Source organism: Solanum stenotomum, chromosome 9 (assembly GCF_019186545.1).
Source record: "Solanum stenotomum isolate F172 chromosome 9, ASM1918654v1, whole genome shotgun sequence".
NCBI lineage: Eukaryota > Viridiplantae > Streptophyta > Magnoliopsida > Solanales > Solanaceae > Solanum > Solanum stenotomum.
The window spans coordinates 56,089,077-56,106,575 of record NC_064290.1 but is presented as its reverse complement, the minus strand read 5'-3'; the positions used below and the strand labels follow the sequence as shown (position 1 = coordinate 56,106,575).

General features: G+C 33.0%; 3 protein-coding genes across 3 annotated transcripts in view; 1 reads left to right on the top strand and 2 right to left on the bottom strand.

The window, feature by feature from the left end:
* LOC125876532 (transmembrane emp24 domain-containing protein p24beta2-like) overlaps nucleotides 1-17,499 on the bottom strand; it is a 125,010-nt gene that overhangs the window by 91,541 nt on the left and 15,970 nt on the right. The window lies entirely within an intron of this gene.
* On the top strand, nucleotides 1,992-8,614 carry LOC125876531 (calcineurin B-like protein 3). The gene is made up of 10 exons (XM_049557738.1): nucleotides 1,992-2,136; nucleotides 3,079-3,160; nucleotides 3,262-3,395; nucleotides 4,066-4,148; nucleotides 4,321-4,380; nucleotides 6,712-6,820; nucleotides 6,905-6,957; nucleotides 7,563-7,643; nucleotides 8,168-8,280; nucleotides 8,375-8,614. Exons 3-10 carry the CDS (start codon nucleotides 3,293-3,295, stop codon nucleotides 8,430-8,432), a joined length of 660 nt encoding a protein of 219 aa, XP_049413695.1. The 5' UTR covers nucleotides 1,992-2,136; nucleotides 3,079-3,160; nucleotides 3,262-3,292; the 3' UTR covers nucleotides 8,433-8,614.
* On the bottom strand, nucleotides 10,028-13,860 carry LOC125876521 (heat shock cognate protein 80). Its single transcript, XM_049557721.1, has 3 exons — nucleotides 13,645-13,860; nucleotides 12,163-12,304; nucleotides 10,028-12,052 (listed from the first exon to the last, which is right to left on the bottom strand). Exons 1-3 carry the CDS (start codon nucleotides 13,765-13,767, stop codon nucleotides 10,218-10,220), a joined length of 2,100 nt encoding a protein of 699 aa, XP_049413678.1. The 5' UTR covers nucleotides 13,768-13,860; the 3' UTR covers nucleotides 10,028-10,217.

Genomic DNA, 17,499 nt, shown 5'->3' with positions numbered 1-17,499 from the left:
AATCACATAGTACACTATGACAAAGTCATTCTAAAAAAAAGATAATATTTATTGATCAAATTTTAAATCAATTAAAACAAATTGAACATTTATTGATTAAATTTTAATTTAATAAACAAATAAAATTGAACATTTATTGATCAAGTTAAGAAAATTATTTTTTATCAATTAATGTCACGGTGGTCAGTCAACTTGTCCAGTCAATATAACGACGGGAAATTATATTTTTACTAAACTTTTAATTGAATGAAGTAGTAATAAATCTGGTTGGAAAATAAATTTGATTAAATAAATAATGGATTTGGAAAATATAAATGGTAAAGTAGAAGTAGATTTGAAATAATAAAATTTTTATGTTGATGATAATAATTGTTAGATGAGATATAAATGGTTTAAAAAATAATTATATGAATTGTACCTTAACTGAAATAAATAATTTTTTTCTGATGGAACCTTCTCTTCTACCGTAGATTGGACTTAGATATCGCTATCCACCCAAGATCCAAGATAAAATATTTTTTTTACTATTTCTCTTGGTCATGAATATTTGAATTGGTTGTTCGTTGTTAAGAATTCTTGTTTAGGCCGTTCATACTATCCATATACAGTGTTTTGAAATAAGAAGGATCGAACTACCTACTAATTATTTGGAGGTGAATCATAGCACACCAAAAGCTAAATTGTATTTACATCTGAAATAAATGGTTAGTACATATAAACGTGAGTTAATTTTTGTATTTGAAAAATCTTTTTTTGGAGAATTTGTGATTTTATCTTATAATATGAAATAATGAGATGAAATCAGTGTAAAATTACATGTTCAAAGGCTGATTTAATCTTGTAATTTCATATCGTGATTGAAATCGCATGGCCAAACGTCTATTAATAATACTGTATTAGATATTATGTTACTTATTGATGACATGAAATGATTTGACCTTTTTTGCAAAATATAATAAACAAAATATTGTTGGACCAGTACTTTAATAGTTACTTTTGGCCCACCTCCTTAGTCCTTACTATGGACCATTAAACGAATGGGCTTTCTCCATTATAACTCCTTGGGCCCATCTTAACATTTGTTTTTTCTTTCTTTTAACTTTTATTTGTTTTATTTTCTTTGTTTGTACTATTGGGTACATTTGTATTCTTCCTTACTTCCAACACCAATTTTGAATATTTAAATATATAGGAATAAGATACAAGTATTTCATAGATTATGACCAAAATATATGAGATATTGATACATTTTAATTGAGCTAAAGTCTTATTATCCCGAATCCATTTTTTGTAATTTGTTCACTTTTTTTTGCCTTAAGTGACATCCAAACATCTACCTCGCGACTCAACTATGTGGAGTCACTCAATGTGCCACGTAAGCTAAAAGATGTATAAGATTACAAAAAAAAAAAAAAAGTTTAGGGGATAATAGGACCTTAAATTAGTCAAGGTGTGTCTATGGGGGGATATATAGTCACACTATCATACGAAGGTAAATAAATTGTTTCTAATAGATCCTTAGCTCAAGTATTATGTATCAACATCAAATATTGAAAGGAAATACTGCAATAAAGAAGCCACGTAAAAAAAATCGGGTAAACAAGGACAGTAACAACAGTAAATGATTAAAAACAATGAAAGTAAAGAATACAACAAGTAATAAAAGAATCGATAGATTAAATTTTGATGAATTGATTAATTCCTCATTTACGTCAAAGACTTTCATCGATAGCGAAAAAACAGATTAAACAAGGATAATAACAACAATAAACGACAAAACAATCGAAACAAAGAAAACAACAAGTAATAAACGAATCCATAGATTAAATTTTGATGAATTGATTAATTCTTCATTTACGTAACACAGACTTTCACCGATATCACTAGACTGTAAAATATTAACATGTATGCATTTGACAGCTGGCAAACATGGGTGGGCCTAATATCAGACATGTGGGGCACCATCAGAGACCCATAAAATATAATTTATAGTTTCCGACAAGGACACAACTTATTGCAAATTACAAAAAACCAAAAAAAGAAAAAAAGGTAAAGGAGCATCCTTCTTCTCCTGCCTCAAAAATTCATCTCTGATTTTGCAATCATCTCAAATTAAATCTCCATTTATTCATAAACGTAAGGTTTTTTTTTGTCTCCCTTTTTGATTTTTGATTCTCATGTTAATTTTTTGTAATTATTAGATCTGTTTGTTAATCAAATCGAACTGTTTGATCTAATTGAATTTTTATGTGATATACAAGTCTGTTTTTGTGTAATTTAATGTGGGGTTTGTATAATTTTGTTGTTTATATAAGTAAAGTTTCGAAATTTAAGCTAAATTTGAGTTTAGATATAAAGATTCAATTTTTAAAGAATTCAATTCCGATCGCCCTGCAGAAAGGAATGTGAAAATGGCGTGAACAGATTAGCCAAGGTTTTTTAGCAAGTTCTCACTTGTGAATTAATCATCGAGGTGACTGTTCGTTTCATTTTTATTAATAAAAGAATGATCTTTTGCTGTTGTATGGTCTTTGAGGTTTAGTGTTATTGTTGAGTTTGTATCGAGGTGACTTCGTTTCATTTTTATTAATAAAAGAATGATCTTTTGGTGTTGTGTGGTCGTTGAGGTTTAGTGTTATTGTTGAGTTGTATTCGAGGTGACTGTTCGTTTCATTTATAGTAATAAAAGAATGATCTTTTGGTGTTGTGTGGTCTTTGAGGTTTAGTGTTATTGTTAAGTTTGTACATTGATGTTGAACCTGAAATCTATGAATTATAAGTCAATTTGTGGAATGGGGGACTGGGGTTATAGTATAATTAGTTGTAGAAGAAGAAAAAGTTGCAACTTTTTGATTTTTGTTCGAATGATGCAATCGGTGAGGTTGAAGAGATACATTAAGTTATGGTGATAAAATGGCGGGATTGAAACTGCATGAGAAGAGGATAATCAATAATGAGATTTACGTTGAAAGATTTGACCATGTTGACGGAATTAGACGGCATGTTTTAGTGCTTCTTTTATTAGTTTCAGTAGATATTTATGGAACTAAATTGTGTATTGACATGTTGATATGGCAGATATATAGCTGCATATAGATAGGTTTCAGAAACTTTCAGTATTTTGGATTCATAAATAGACATAACAGAGAATGGTTGAAAGGTTAGTTTTGCTTTTTTCATGTCCGAGAGACGTTTCTTTGATACAAATGATCCAATTAAAATAGATTTTTGACTTTGTCTTCTGCCATTCTTGTTGAACAGATATGGAGTGTTTTGAATCTGAGACGTTACCATGCTGCAGTTCTTAGGTTCTTACCTTTCGAGGTGTTGCGATCTTGATTTTAAGCAATCGGGGGGCCTCGACGATCCTGAGATACTTGCACGAGAGACAGTTTGTATGCTACTTGGACATTTTGTGATTTTTTCCTAGAAACATAAAATGATTATGGAAAATAACAAAAGCAAAGTCAAACTGGTTCTGAGCTTTTTCCTTTTCTTAATGGTTTTATTTCCATGATTTGTACCATCATTTTAAAGCTTATTACAGTTCTATGAAAACAGATAGCATAAGCTCCTTTTGACCCAATTTATAAGACGTTCTTCCCATATCGGGATGTATCAAAATGTTTGATACCATTCCCTTCCAAAGGAAATTCCTCACAGAATTTACGGTCATTAAGTTGTTTAGATTGTTATACATTGATATTCTAACATTTGAGACTATGTATCTTTCGAAAAACCGTCTCAATACTAATTTGATCTATAATCAGAATTTGCTATGTTGTTATTGTCGTAAAGCATTTGAAACTACTATAACCCATCCTCACAGAATTTACGGTCATTAAGTTGTTTAGATTGTAATACATTAATATTCTAACATTTGAGACTATGTATCATTCAAAAAACCGTCTGAATACGAATTTGATCTATAATCAGAATTTGCTATGTTGTTATTGTCGTAAAGCATTTGAAACTACTATAACCCATAGGTTGTTAGTGTCACGTGGTTTTTGCACTTGTAGAAGTACTATAACTGAGCCTACATAATCTTCTTTCTCGTTGCAGTTAGCGTCAGCGAGATTGAAGCTCTTTACGAGCTCTTTAAGAAGATAAGCAGTGCAGTGATTGATGATGGTTTAATCAACAAGGTTTGTTTCACTTGGTTTCCTAAGAACAATCTAGTATACTAGCATCAGAGCTCTAGCAATCCATTGTCATTGAAAAAGAACTATCTATGTGGTCTCTTCCTGGCATGGATGCTTAATATGTATTTATCTTCCGCTGTTCTTTTGGATTTTGAGTTTGTATCTTATCTTGCAGGAAGAGTTTCAATTGGCACTTTTCAAGACAAATAAAAAGGAAAGCTTGTTTGCTGACCGGGTACGTTCTCCTTAACTGCTATTAGACCTTTAAATGTAATCCTGATTTAATCGAATTTCATAAGAGTCCGTTACTCACCGAAAATTAGATCTATTGTCTGTATCTTATTATTGCTATACAGCTGAAGCTGTTCTCGTCTAACAGATCAGCTAAGTTGCTCATCCTCTTTAAGTAAGGGAATATGATGGAGGAAGTACACCCATGCTTATTGTACTCCCTTAACATGCAGCGCATAGAATAAATTAGATTTTGATGGCATTCGTCAATGAAGTTTTTGGTCTGGCTGTCAAAGTGCACGCAAAAATTTCCATTACTGTCGAATATGATGAGGTATAGAAATGTGATTTGGTAGGGCCCAGCAAGATTAACTTTAATTATTATTTAAAAGGGAACTGACATGGTTTTACAAAAGTATTCACTTTTAAAAGTATAATAATTGAAGGTTTGCGAAGGAAGCAAGAGGGAAACGAGGTTTAAGAATTTTTAAAGTCTCATGGGAATGAATATATCTAGGTTATCAATTTCAGTTTTATCCTTTAAAATTCTATTTTTACCTTATATGCTTTAATATTGGATGTCCAATGGTAGTCGTAGTCAGTGGCGGAGCTACAATGTCTTCAAGGTGTCCAATTGGACACCCTTCGTCGGAAAATTATACAATGTATATAGCTCAAACGCTGTTTTAATTAAATATATTCTTTTGATTTGGACACCCTTGATAGATCTGCGAGGCACGGTCTAGCGGTAAAGCCTGCTCGCTTGGAGTTCCGAGTCGCGGGATCGAATCCCATTTTTACTTTTCATCCGCGCATTACCTATTTTAAACTAAAAAAAGGAAAGTTGAGTCTACCTTTATTGATGCAATAAGGGCACATTTTTAACTTTTCTTTTCAAAATTTAAGAATTTCTTAAGAAATAACTTTCAGAAATTATGTAAAAATAAATAAATAAATTTTACAATATGTTTTATTAAAATATTACTAAAGAAATCTTAAAGTTTAAAAATCCAAATTTACAAAATTTTCTTTAACAAAAAGTTCTTTATATATTACAAATTCTCACGATTCTCTTTCATTTGATTCTAGGTTTCTATCTTTCTACTCTTCGACAATTGCTTGTCTGTCTCCATCCGCCCCTTTGTGTCTACTGCCATGTGCCATCATAAGTTTACAAAATCGAAGTAGTGATGATTTTCAAAAGTGTCTTATATATAGAAAGAAAAGTTTTTTATATTATTACTTATGAGTCTATGATTTTAAAAAATAATGAAAAAAATTGTGATGATATATTGGATAAGATGTTTATAGTAGAATTTTTTTTGTTAACTTCTTATGTTAGCTTTAATTATAAAATTGTAGCCCTATTATAATTTTTTAAATGATTTAGCTAAATATTGCGTAGGTGGACTTAAATTTTTTGTGAACTCATTCATTGATTCTTTTCATTGACTTTCTAAAATTTGGACACCCTCGATAAAATTTCTGGCTATGCCATTGGTCTTAGTATAGCTCTTCTGCTCTTCATTTGCAAAAGTTTTGGATAGAATTACTTGGTACCTATGGTGGTGGTGATGGAATGTAACATGGTACTCAATGGAATAGTTGAGGTACGCACAAGTTGATCCAAACACTATTGATATAAAAAAGAAGTTATAAGGTTACTTATAGTTCACTTGAATGTGAGAGAAATTGCTTTGAGTTGAACATGTAAGTAGTACGTTATTTGTATTACGAGATCATGCGTGAACAATTGTATTAAAGATATTTTACTCATTTTTCCTACAAACTAGTTCAAGATGAAGCAACTCTGTGATTTTACAATAAAATTAAAGATGTCACTGTAAAGGCTGCTAAATTTGCTTGTCCAATTTTTTGGACAAAATTGGTGGAGCTAATGGATGACAATTGGAATTCCATGAATATGGATAAGTATTTGACGGCGTATTTGGATTGACTTGGGGATATTTTATTAAGGCAAGTGGAGTTGGAATTCTTTCATAGTTTAAGACAGTTCAAGTTCAATTGTGATTTCATGAACGTCTTATATTAATATGGTCCAAATGTGATTTCAAATATTCAGGAATGTCTTTAGGACATGTGGATTTTGAATTTTGAGTAAATTTTGCAGGTTATGCTAGTTTTATGTGTTGTTATTGCATTTATTTTCTTTTTATTTTTTCTCTCCCTACAAAATGTGCTTACCTTCTAGTTTATCGCCTAAATTCCAGGAACCTTGTCATTTTTAACATTTCTATTATTGGTCTGGAAGGTTGAGAAGACACATCAGATGGAGTCATCTTTATTTCCCCCACTCTGACCTATCTAATTGTAGGTGTTTGACTTGTTTGACACAAAACACAACGGAATCTTGGGATTCGAGGAATTTGCTCGTGCACTCTCTGTTTTCCATCCAAATGCACCTATCGATGACAAGATTGAGTGTACGTTTTATGTTTGCATTAATGAGTCATGACTATTAACTTTAGTTGGTCTCGACTGCTTCTAATGGTTTACTACTATTGCAGTTTCTTTTCAGCTATATGATCTCAAGCAACAAGGTTTTATTGAGAGACAAGAGGTAATTATAAACCTCACTAAGTGAAAGCGATCAAATGTCCCCAATCTTGAAAGTCTTTGTTAAAGTAGTTGAATGGCCTCTTGAGGCAAGGCAAAAGACATTAAACGGTCTGTGTCCAGGTGGGCAAAGCTCCACCAAGGGGTTTGCGTTTAGGGCTTTTAGTCTGATGAATGTTCCTTTTTACAGGCATCTTCTAGGTCTTGCATTGGGCGAGTCAAATTTCTAGTCCTTTTTGTGCTATATTTCAGATTAATATGGGATAATTTGGTTACCTTTGCCCCCGTTCTTTTTTCTTTCAACACTCCACATTCAATCTGATTTACTTCTCTATTACCATTTTTCTGTTTTTTCTAAAACTTCCGACAACTATTCCGTTAGTAGTTTACTCATTAAAGCATAGCCTTTATCTAACATTTTAGCCTTCTCAAGTACTGGTCGCCACAATATGTTGAATGTTTCATAATCTATTGTCCTACTTTATTATGTCCCGGTTTTAGTTGCTCTAATTATGAAACCTCATTGATGTCTCTTTTTGAGCTTTATTAACTAACATTACTTGTTTGTGTGTTTTTTGATAAGATAAAAGACGTGGCTTTTGAATGCAGGTAAAGCAAATGGTGGTGGCTACTCTTGCGGAGTCTGGTATGAACCTCTCTGACGATGTGATAGAGAGCATAATTGACAAGGTGCTTCATCAACCTAAAAAGTACTTGTTTCTGCATGTTGTATAAGTCATACATAACAATAGTGATTCACTTCTTGGTCTTCTGCCTATCTATCTATGTTGCCAAGTTTATGATGGTTTGGAATTTGTCTTGGACCTAAGGTGAAGTCTACGCTTTCAATCCCCCGAGGGTATCATAATCTTATAGCATTTTTTCTTACTTTACTGCTCTGGTGCTGCTGCTCAGAATTTGTTGTCTTATCATCACTGCTATCCTATGGAACGTTTCGGGCTTTGAGTCTAATTTTGTGTGAAATTAAGGAAGGAACTAGATGCATTGAATTGTCGTGCAGGCTCGATACTGAAATTACAAGATTGCTCACTTATTTGACTTTTGTTTTCTATATTTAGTTAATTACATGTCTGCAAATGCATTGGGACAAACTCGTGCTCACATTTCATCTTCCCAACCCGTTCTCCTCATATAGATAAAAGTATTGTCATGGAACCTTTTTATGATTAACTAATGTCTCCTTGTTTTATCAGACTTTTGAAGAAGCCGATACGAAGCATGACGGAAAGATTGATAAGGAGGAATGGAGAAACTTAGTGTTGCGACATCCTTCACTTTTGAAGAATATGACCCTCCAATATCTCAAGTAAGTGACACATGAAATATTAAACATGTTTAGGTAGTTATTGTTTTTTCCTAGTATTAATTCATTTGCTCAAATATCTTCCTCCTCTAAACAGGGACATTACTACAACGTTTCCAAGCTTTGTCTTTCATTCAAGAGTTGAGGACACCTAATTGCAAAAGTAATATATTACTTTTCTTTTGTTTTCTGGGAATCGTAGTTGGCTGATTCCATGAACATATAACATTATGTTTGCTCTTTCCATTTTCTCCATGTTAAATTCGACATCTTCATGGTTTATTATTCTTTTTTGAATAGTTGTTTTGTGATTTATTTCTATGAATTGATATTGAGTGATAGCTGTTGTGCTTCTTGGTACACACCATAATGTTGCATTTAGAACCAAACAAAACGTCGTCTTGGTTATAATATACTATTCAGACCACAAGCAGGAAATTGCAGTGTTATTATCTGGCTCAAAGCCAAATGGTTTGCCAACAAATGGGGGTGGCTTGAGGGTCTTTGGGTTTGTGCTTAACATTGATGCGATGTGTGATGAGCGTACATGTATTTGAATCTTAACTTGTTGAATGTTAAAGTAGAAAAGAAAATCTATGTTGCACTTACCAACCGTCACTGGTAAGGGTGTCAAAAGACTATGAAAAACTGATCGAACCTAATCAATTTATGCTATTTTTTCAATAAAATCGTGAACTTTTTATTCAAGTGTATAACCGTCCCGAACAATTGGGAGTCCTTTTAATTTATGAAAAAATCGAACCGAATAATGTTACGTATGTAAATATATTTTATATGTTAACAATATGTTAAATTTAATATACAAATATAATTTATGATATTTTTCAAACATAAATATAACTTAGGTCTTAATGTCTTATGTCTCTGGTGACTCAACGACTTTGGGTCTTTGCTCTTTAATTATTAGCCTTTACTTAATTAGGTTTAAAATTAAAAGATATTTTAATAGATACTCTATTGAACAATACAACAAAACCTATCCAAATATTCCCATTAAATATTTAATATCAAACAATACGGCAACAATGTTTTATATTCTTGATTCCTATTAAATATTTAATATCAAACAATACAGCAATAATGTTTTACATGCTTGTCTTTTTAGTAAAGAATTAAAGTGCTTCTTCGAAAACATATTTGTGAAAGAAATATGTTTTACATTCTTGATTCTTATTAAATATTTAATATCAAACAATACAGCAACAATGTTTTACATACTTGTTTTTTTGGTGAAGAATTAAAGTGCTTCTTCAAAAACATATTTGTGAAAGAAATATATTAACAGTTGTATATTTTGAGGTGATATTTTTAAAATAAAAAGAAAAACTGAAAGTTAATTGAAGCGAATGATTCCAAAGAGAAATCAATCAAAGCCTAATTTTGATTATATATTATAAAATACCCTAAAAACTGTCATGGTATAATTTTTTTCAAAATAATCGACCTAAGGCACTGGAACTGATATTTTACTAGAAATTGGTGAATATTTGTGATGGCTTAAAAATAATTATTCCAATCAGAAGAATACCCTCTAGTTAAAAAGTAGTTGAAGCATTTCTGTTCTTCCATTCACTATATTGATTGGTATATAACCAAAATGCGTAACAAACTCTTCACCAAGTTAGCAAAATGAACAACTTCCCCCCTCATGTGATATTTGGGTACCAAACTAACTATTTGGTCCAGGATTAGTAGGGGAGCAAGTAAAATATTTCACAGAAAACACAAGTTGGGCAAGAAAAGTAACTAATATTAACCACGAATGTCAAAACAAAAAGAGAATTATAACCTAACATGGAACTGCCATTCTAAAAGAATGGCATTAAAACCCTATCACATATTGTTCTGATGGGATAAAGCAAAAACTAGAGAATAAGTAGGAAGGGAACCCATAAACTATCAAAACATTAATAATGAACTTAATCAACCTCCTCCATCTTGCTGCCCTCAGCGTCAGCTTCAGGATCCTCCAATGCTGGCATGTCGGCATCAACATCTCCGCTTTCCTCATCAATGCTCAAACCAAGTTTCAGCATCCTGTGAATTCTGTTGCCAAAGGTGTTTGGCTCCTCAAGGCTGAAACCTGAGGTTAGAAGGGCGGTCTCAAAAAGCAGGAGAACCAAGTCCTTCACAGACTTGTCATTCTTGTCTGCATCAGCCCTCTTCCTCAGCTCATCCATGATGGAGTTCTCTGGGTTGATCTCCATGGTCTTCTTGCTAGACATGTATCCAGCCATGCTAGAGTCCCTAAGTGCCTGTGCCTTCATGATTCTCTCCATGTTAGCAGTCCACCCATACTCACCAGTCACCAAACAGCAGGGAGAGTCCACAACACGGTCAGAAACAATAACCTTTTCAACTTTGTCTCCTAGCACATCCTTCATCACCTTACACAGTCCCTCGAACTTTTCCTTCAATTCTTCCTGCTTTTTCTTCTCATCTTCACTCTCATCAAGCTTGAGGCCTTCCTTGGTAGCAGAAACAAGCTTTTTGCCCTCAAATTCCTTAAGCTGACCAATTGAATACTCATCAATGGCATCAACCATGTAAAGTACCTCATATCCCTTCTTCTTCAGTTTCTCCAGGAAGGGAGAGTTCTCAACAGCCTTCTTGCTCTCACCAGTAATGTAGTAAATATCATTCTGGCCCTCCTTCATTCTGGTTACATAGTCCTTCAAGCTGGTCATCTCATCACCACTCTTGGTGGAATGGTACCTCAGCAGTTCAGCAAACTTTGACCTGTTCTGAGAATCCTCATGGATTCCAAGCTTAAGGTTTTTAGAGAAGGCCTCATAGAACTTATTGTAGTCCTCCTTGTTCTCAGCAATTTCAAAGAAAAGCTCAACACACTTCTTCACCAAATTCTTGCGAATAACCTTTAGGATCTTGTTCTGCTGCAATGTCTCTCTGGAGATGTTGAGAGGAAGGTCCTCAGAATCCACAATACCCTTCACAAAGCTCAAATATTCAGGAATCAACTCCTCACAGTTATCCATGATAAACACACGGCGAACATAAAGCTTGATATTGTTGGGCTTCTTCTTTGTGTCAAAGAGGTCAAAAGGAGCCCTTTTTGGAACAAAAAGGACAGCCTTGAACTCCAACTGGCCCTCAACAGAGAAGTGCTTCACAGCAAGATGCTCTTCCCAATCATTAGTCAAGCTCTTGTAGAAAGCAGCATACTCCTCCTTTGTGATCTCTTCTGGCTTCCTCATCCAAATGGGCTTCTGCTTGTTCACCAGTGACCACTCATTAGAAACTTCCTTAACCTTCTTCTTTTTCTTCTCTTCCTTCTCCTTATCCTCATCGACCTCCTCTACCTTTCCCTCCTCATCTTTCTTCTCCTCTTCCTCCTCATCATCAGAAATTTCCTTCTCTATGGTCTTCTCAACCCAAAGAGAGATAGGGTAGCTAATGAACTCAGAGTGCTTCTTAATAAGGTCCTTGAGCCTACGTTCTTCAAGGTATTCAAGCTGATCCTCCTTGAGATAAAGGACCATTTTGGTACCCCTGCCAAGGTTCTCACCAGATGTATCCCTGGTAACAGTGAAAGAGCCACCGGCTTGAGACTCCCAGACATACTGTTCATCATCATTGTGCTTTGTGGTCACAATAACCTTCTCAGCTACCAAGTAAGCAGAGTAGAAACCAACACCAAATTGACCAATCATGCTAACATCAGCACCAGCTGCAATAGCTTCCATGAACTCCTTGGTTCCTGACCTTGCAATTGTACCCAGGTTATTCACCAGATCTGCAAATAAAACAAGGAAGATCAGCAAATAGAAATGCAACATTAAGAACAGATAATATGGATGAAACTCTGGTTGAGCATCTAGCTTCCAATATGTTCCTACTACTTACCAGCCTTTGTCATACCAATACCACTATCAATGATAGTGAGAGTATTGTTGGTCTTGTCTGGGATAATATGGATGAAGAGCTCTGGTTGAGCATCTAGCTTGCTCTTGTCGGTTAAACTCTCAAAACGGATCTTGTCTAGAGCCTAAAAGTATAATCCCAAAATACAAAGAAATATCAGATACGGCATGCAATTAACCACCAAATAAGAACGAACATTTTATATCCTATGATACAATGGGATAGAGATAACAGAACAGAAGCCCTCAACAAGTAACATATTGATTTAAAAAGCTGATCGGGCAAACAAAATTCAAAGTCCTGTATCAAGAAGCTGAATTAATCACAAGATTCTTCAACAAAAAATTATAACACAAATACAAGCGGGTATTTATTACTAAACCGCATATGCCAACTTAATTAATTAAGTTCAATCAATTGTATACAAAATCATACACTAACACCATGATAACATCTCCATAGTATATATAACATTTAGACAACATCTAAAATAAACTTTAGAAGACACAAACCAAGCAAATGTTTGCATTACCTAGTCTAATAAAAAATAGGACCAATAGAAAACTACATAGAGCTTACTCTCATCAGCTAAGTATTATGATGACAAAGCAGAACACCGAATCAGGTGCTTTCAAATGGGCAGCAAAACATGCAAAGATTGTCTGATATATGAACTGTTATGATATGATATAACTGCTCTAAATTACTCAAATTATTTTTTGAAGCCACAGATGGTGATGGTACAATGGTATATCATCAACAAAACCATATAATAACACTATAATGATACCTACGTTCAGACTAGGGATCTAGAAAGACACAATACACAAACCAGGCAAATTTTTACATTACCCTTGGAGATACATGACAAGACTCACTCCTATCAGCCAAGTTTTAAGATGACAAAACAGAACAAGGCTCTGAATGATCCAGTTTCAGAATAAAAAAGACAGCGCTATGGAACTGCAGTATCCCAGACAATCACATCAAGCTATCCATGAATATAATACACTTTAAAAACCTCAAAAAAAATTAAAATTAACTGCTCTAATATAATCACAACTCACAATCAAAGAGAGCCATAGCACTACAATATATCCTAGAAGATCACGTCAAGCTATCCACAACCTCAATACAAATAAGAATAACCTCCAAATAGAAACTAAACTGCTCTAAAATAATCATTACTTCAAAATCATGGAGAGCAATGGCACTACAGTAGCCTAGAAGATCACGTTAAGCTATACACGAAGTAAATACATACAAAAAACTCATGCAGTTTATTAATAATCAAACTTCATAATCAAATAGACCACATTAAGCTATCTATGAAGACAATAAAAAAGCTCAGATCGCTCTAAAATAATCAAATTTCAAAATAACAAAAAGCAATAAAACTACAGTATACTAGAAGATCGGAGTAATACAGAATGAAAAAGAAAAACTCAACCGTCGGAGACTTACATCGGAAGAATTGCTGATGAGTTCACGGAGAAAGATCTCCTTGTTGCTGTAGAAAGTGTTGATAATAAGACTGAGAAGCTGATTGATCTCAGCCTGGAAAGCAAACGTCTCTATGTCCGACATTTTTTTGTAGATCTAAAGAGCTGTTGCTACCGAGAAGAAAACTGAAAGGCGAGATGAAACACAAAGGTACTCGAAAGCAAGAGGAGGATCATGGGAAGTTTTTAGCGACTTTATATACTAGTCTATTTAGGGTTTCTAGATCCTTCTATGGGGTATTATTTATTTATTTTAATTTTCCTAATAATTGGGTATTTTATATAAAGTTTTAATCACGCTTTTACGTTTTCTTATCAAACATAACCCAATTTTGGGGAATTATATTTAAAAATTATTTTTCTTGAAAATTGCTCATAACGAAACGATTTTTTTCTGACACAATATTAACATCATTATTCCGTGTTCAAAACTTTTTTTTCATTAAAATCGCTGCAAGGGTAGCGTTTTTCTCGAATTCTTTTTTTTTTTTAAATTAAAATCACTGCTATAGCAAGAAAATTTTTAAAAAAATTCTTGAAAATCGCTCCCTAGGAAGCGATTTTATTAAAAAAAATTTATAAAATCGTTGCAGGGGCAGCGTTTTTCTTGAATTTGTTTTTTTAAAAAAAAAAAAAAAAATCGCTGCTTGTAAGCGTTTTAATAAAAAAAAATTAAAAAATCGCTGGGGAGCGATTTTTAAGAAAAAAAATTTTAAAAAAAATCTTGTTGTAGCAGCGATTTTAATTTTTTTTTTATTAAAACGTTGCCATATTAGCAATTTTAGTTTTTTTTTTTTTAAAAAAACAAATTCAAGAAAAATGCTGGCCCTGCTGCAGCGATGTATGGAAGAAAAAAAAATTAAAAAGTTTTGGACATAATCAACCGATTTTTATTTTTAATGGAGTAACGACGTTAATATTGTGTCAGAGAGAAATTTCTTCATCAGAAGCGATTTTGCCCTTTTGATTTTAAAAAAATAATGATGTGCCCTTTTGTAATTTTTGGTAATTTTTTTACCTTTTGGCTCCTGACTCTTCTTTATTCAGTTTGTTCATTATTAAAAAAAAAATCGGAAAAGGGTCATATTATGCTTGTACTCTTAGAAAATGGTCATATTTACCCTTCGTCATACTTTTTTAATATATTTGCCTTTACATCCAACTTTGGATACATATTTGCTCTTATACAGGTAACTTATCATATCACCATTTTTATTAGTCTACGTGGCACCTACATGGCTTCATGTGTACATACTTTTATTATAATAAAAAAGTTATTTTCTATTTTGTATTACATTTGACTCATTTAGTAAAACCTAACCCAACCAATGTGAAGACCCATTAACCCGTTTCCCATAATCATTCTCTCAAATCACTTTACCCATTAAAACATAGATAATACAGACAATCTTCAACTTTCTCTTCGTCATTTATAACATCTCAGAGAAAGATTGTTGAGAAGCAAAAGTTTTACCAAAGCGTCCACAAGCACAAATACAAATACATGAAGGGTCATTTTGACAAGATCACCTCAGTGGCCACTAAATCTGCAACATGTCTTATGGCATAAGGAAGAAGGAATAAATGGTGTCTTTTGTGAATTTTTAATTATCAGTAGCTAATACTAGTCACTTGGACGCAGACAATAGAACATGCCGATGTATGGCATATCTGTTATCACTGCAGGGGCGGATCTAGCTTGTGTTCTGGGTTCACCCGAATCCCCTCGTTCGAAAAATTACACTATATATATAGAGTCAAATTCTTATTTTATGTGTACATATATTAAAATGAACCCACTAAAATTAAGTGAGAAGCTTTAGCTCAATGGTTAAGGGGTTCAGGCGTTCAGCAGTGGCTTTCACGTCCTGGGTTCGAATCCCATGCACAACAATTAATCTTCTTTTTCTTTTTTACCCTTTTTAATGCATGGAATTGGGCTCAACTTTTGGGCTTGGATCATCTTCTCTTTTTCATTATTTTACTCGTTTATGTCATTATTTTTGTTTAAATTTATTACACACATTTTTTTTATTCTTCTTATACCTATCAGTCATTTTATTTCAACGTACTTTTATGTACAACTCTTTAAGAATTATATATATATATAGATAAATTAGATGCAATTGAATAAAGAAACTAAATATCATCAATATCCTTGTAATAATATATATTTAATAGAATTCGTGGAATTTCTTTTCTATTTTTTCAATTCTATTTTAGAGAGATGAAAACTAAACTTATTTGATTTATTCGTCATTTTTTTTCAACAACTGATGACTAAACTAGTAAATTAAACTACATGAACTAAAAAAATTTGATGATGCCATTTATTTATCTTCTGAATATGCATTATACTATTAGTAAATCTATACTTACACACTTTTAGAGAATCTTGATAATTTTCTTAGTAATATATGTTTGAATGGATACTAATTTTTAAAAAAAATTAAAATGCAAAATAAAGTAAAACATTACAAAATAAAAGTATAAAAAGTACGAGAAATTTTTTAAGAATGTTCAATGGAGCAGGGTAAACGTAGGAAGAAATGCTTAATGCGATACGATAAGATAATATAAATTTAGTGGGTTAAGGTAAATATTTTTCTTCTCCGTCTCGGTTCCTTTTTCATTCTTTAATTTTCACGTGTTTTAGGAATTAACTTATGTAATACAACTGATCCACTAATTTTTTTTATCAGCGTAGCTTTTTTCTCAATATCTTTGATTAGTTTGATGCTAACTTTTGCAACCAATGAGATACCTTGTACAAAAAACATGTCGGGGTTACTACGCTCATCACGCACTTACATTACCACATGAGCTTCTTCTTTAAATTTCGAACCCCTTGATCTTAAATCCTGAATCCGCCACTGGTTATCATTACTCCATAGCATAACACATTTGGTCATCTCTTTGGGGTTTTGCATAATTCTATTAAACAGTGTTTGTGTGGAAATAAGCATGCCGATTAGCGCGAACAGGAAAAAATAGAAAGACAACTTAGATTGAAGGCTTCGATACAGAAAGAAGAGCCATTCATGTCTTGATTCAGCTAATTGGTCGGGTTTCTTGTTTGTTGCTTTAATTTTACTTCTATACTTACCGAGTAAGAGAGAATGAGAAGTTTGAATTTTGATGAAGTTAATAAATCAAGCGAGTATTTCTTGCTACTTGGAAGAGGATAAAAGAAATTGATGATATTCTGAGCTTCCTCAACATGTAAGTTCTTATTGATGATGTATTTTTTTGCATATTGAAGGTTGGAAAGCATGTTCTCTTTTTGAGTACTTCAGCCTGCTACATTCTTTATACTTAATATGAAAAATAGAATTGTAGAACAGTCAAAAGATTTCTTAATGTTGGAAATGGCTACTCTTCTTGCATTACAAAACTAATAGGAGCAGATTTGGAGAGAAAAGTTCAAATTCCAGCAGACACGAAAAGCACTAGGTTATTTCTTTACATCTGCCTAAGTCTTGAAGAGTGTATGAAGTTATCTGGTACATGTGTTGGTGACTTGTAGAAAGTAATAGGTACCCGGTGGAATAATTCATGATGCGCAAAAGATAGTCGTAAGACCACCAGTACCAAAAAAAAAAAGAAGTAAATTAGTGTAATTTATTTATATTGAACGTTAAACTTCAGCATTACTAGCAAGATGTGTCTTGTGCCGAATGTACAATACATGATAATGTGATTATGGAAAACTTTACTAGCTATTACTTGAAAGCTTATAGCACTCCGTGAATCGTAACGTATAATTATAAGTCACATATCAATTATGGAGTTGAAGGCTGCAGGTTCAATTCCCAGA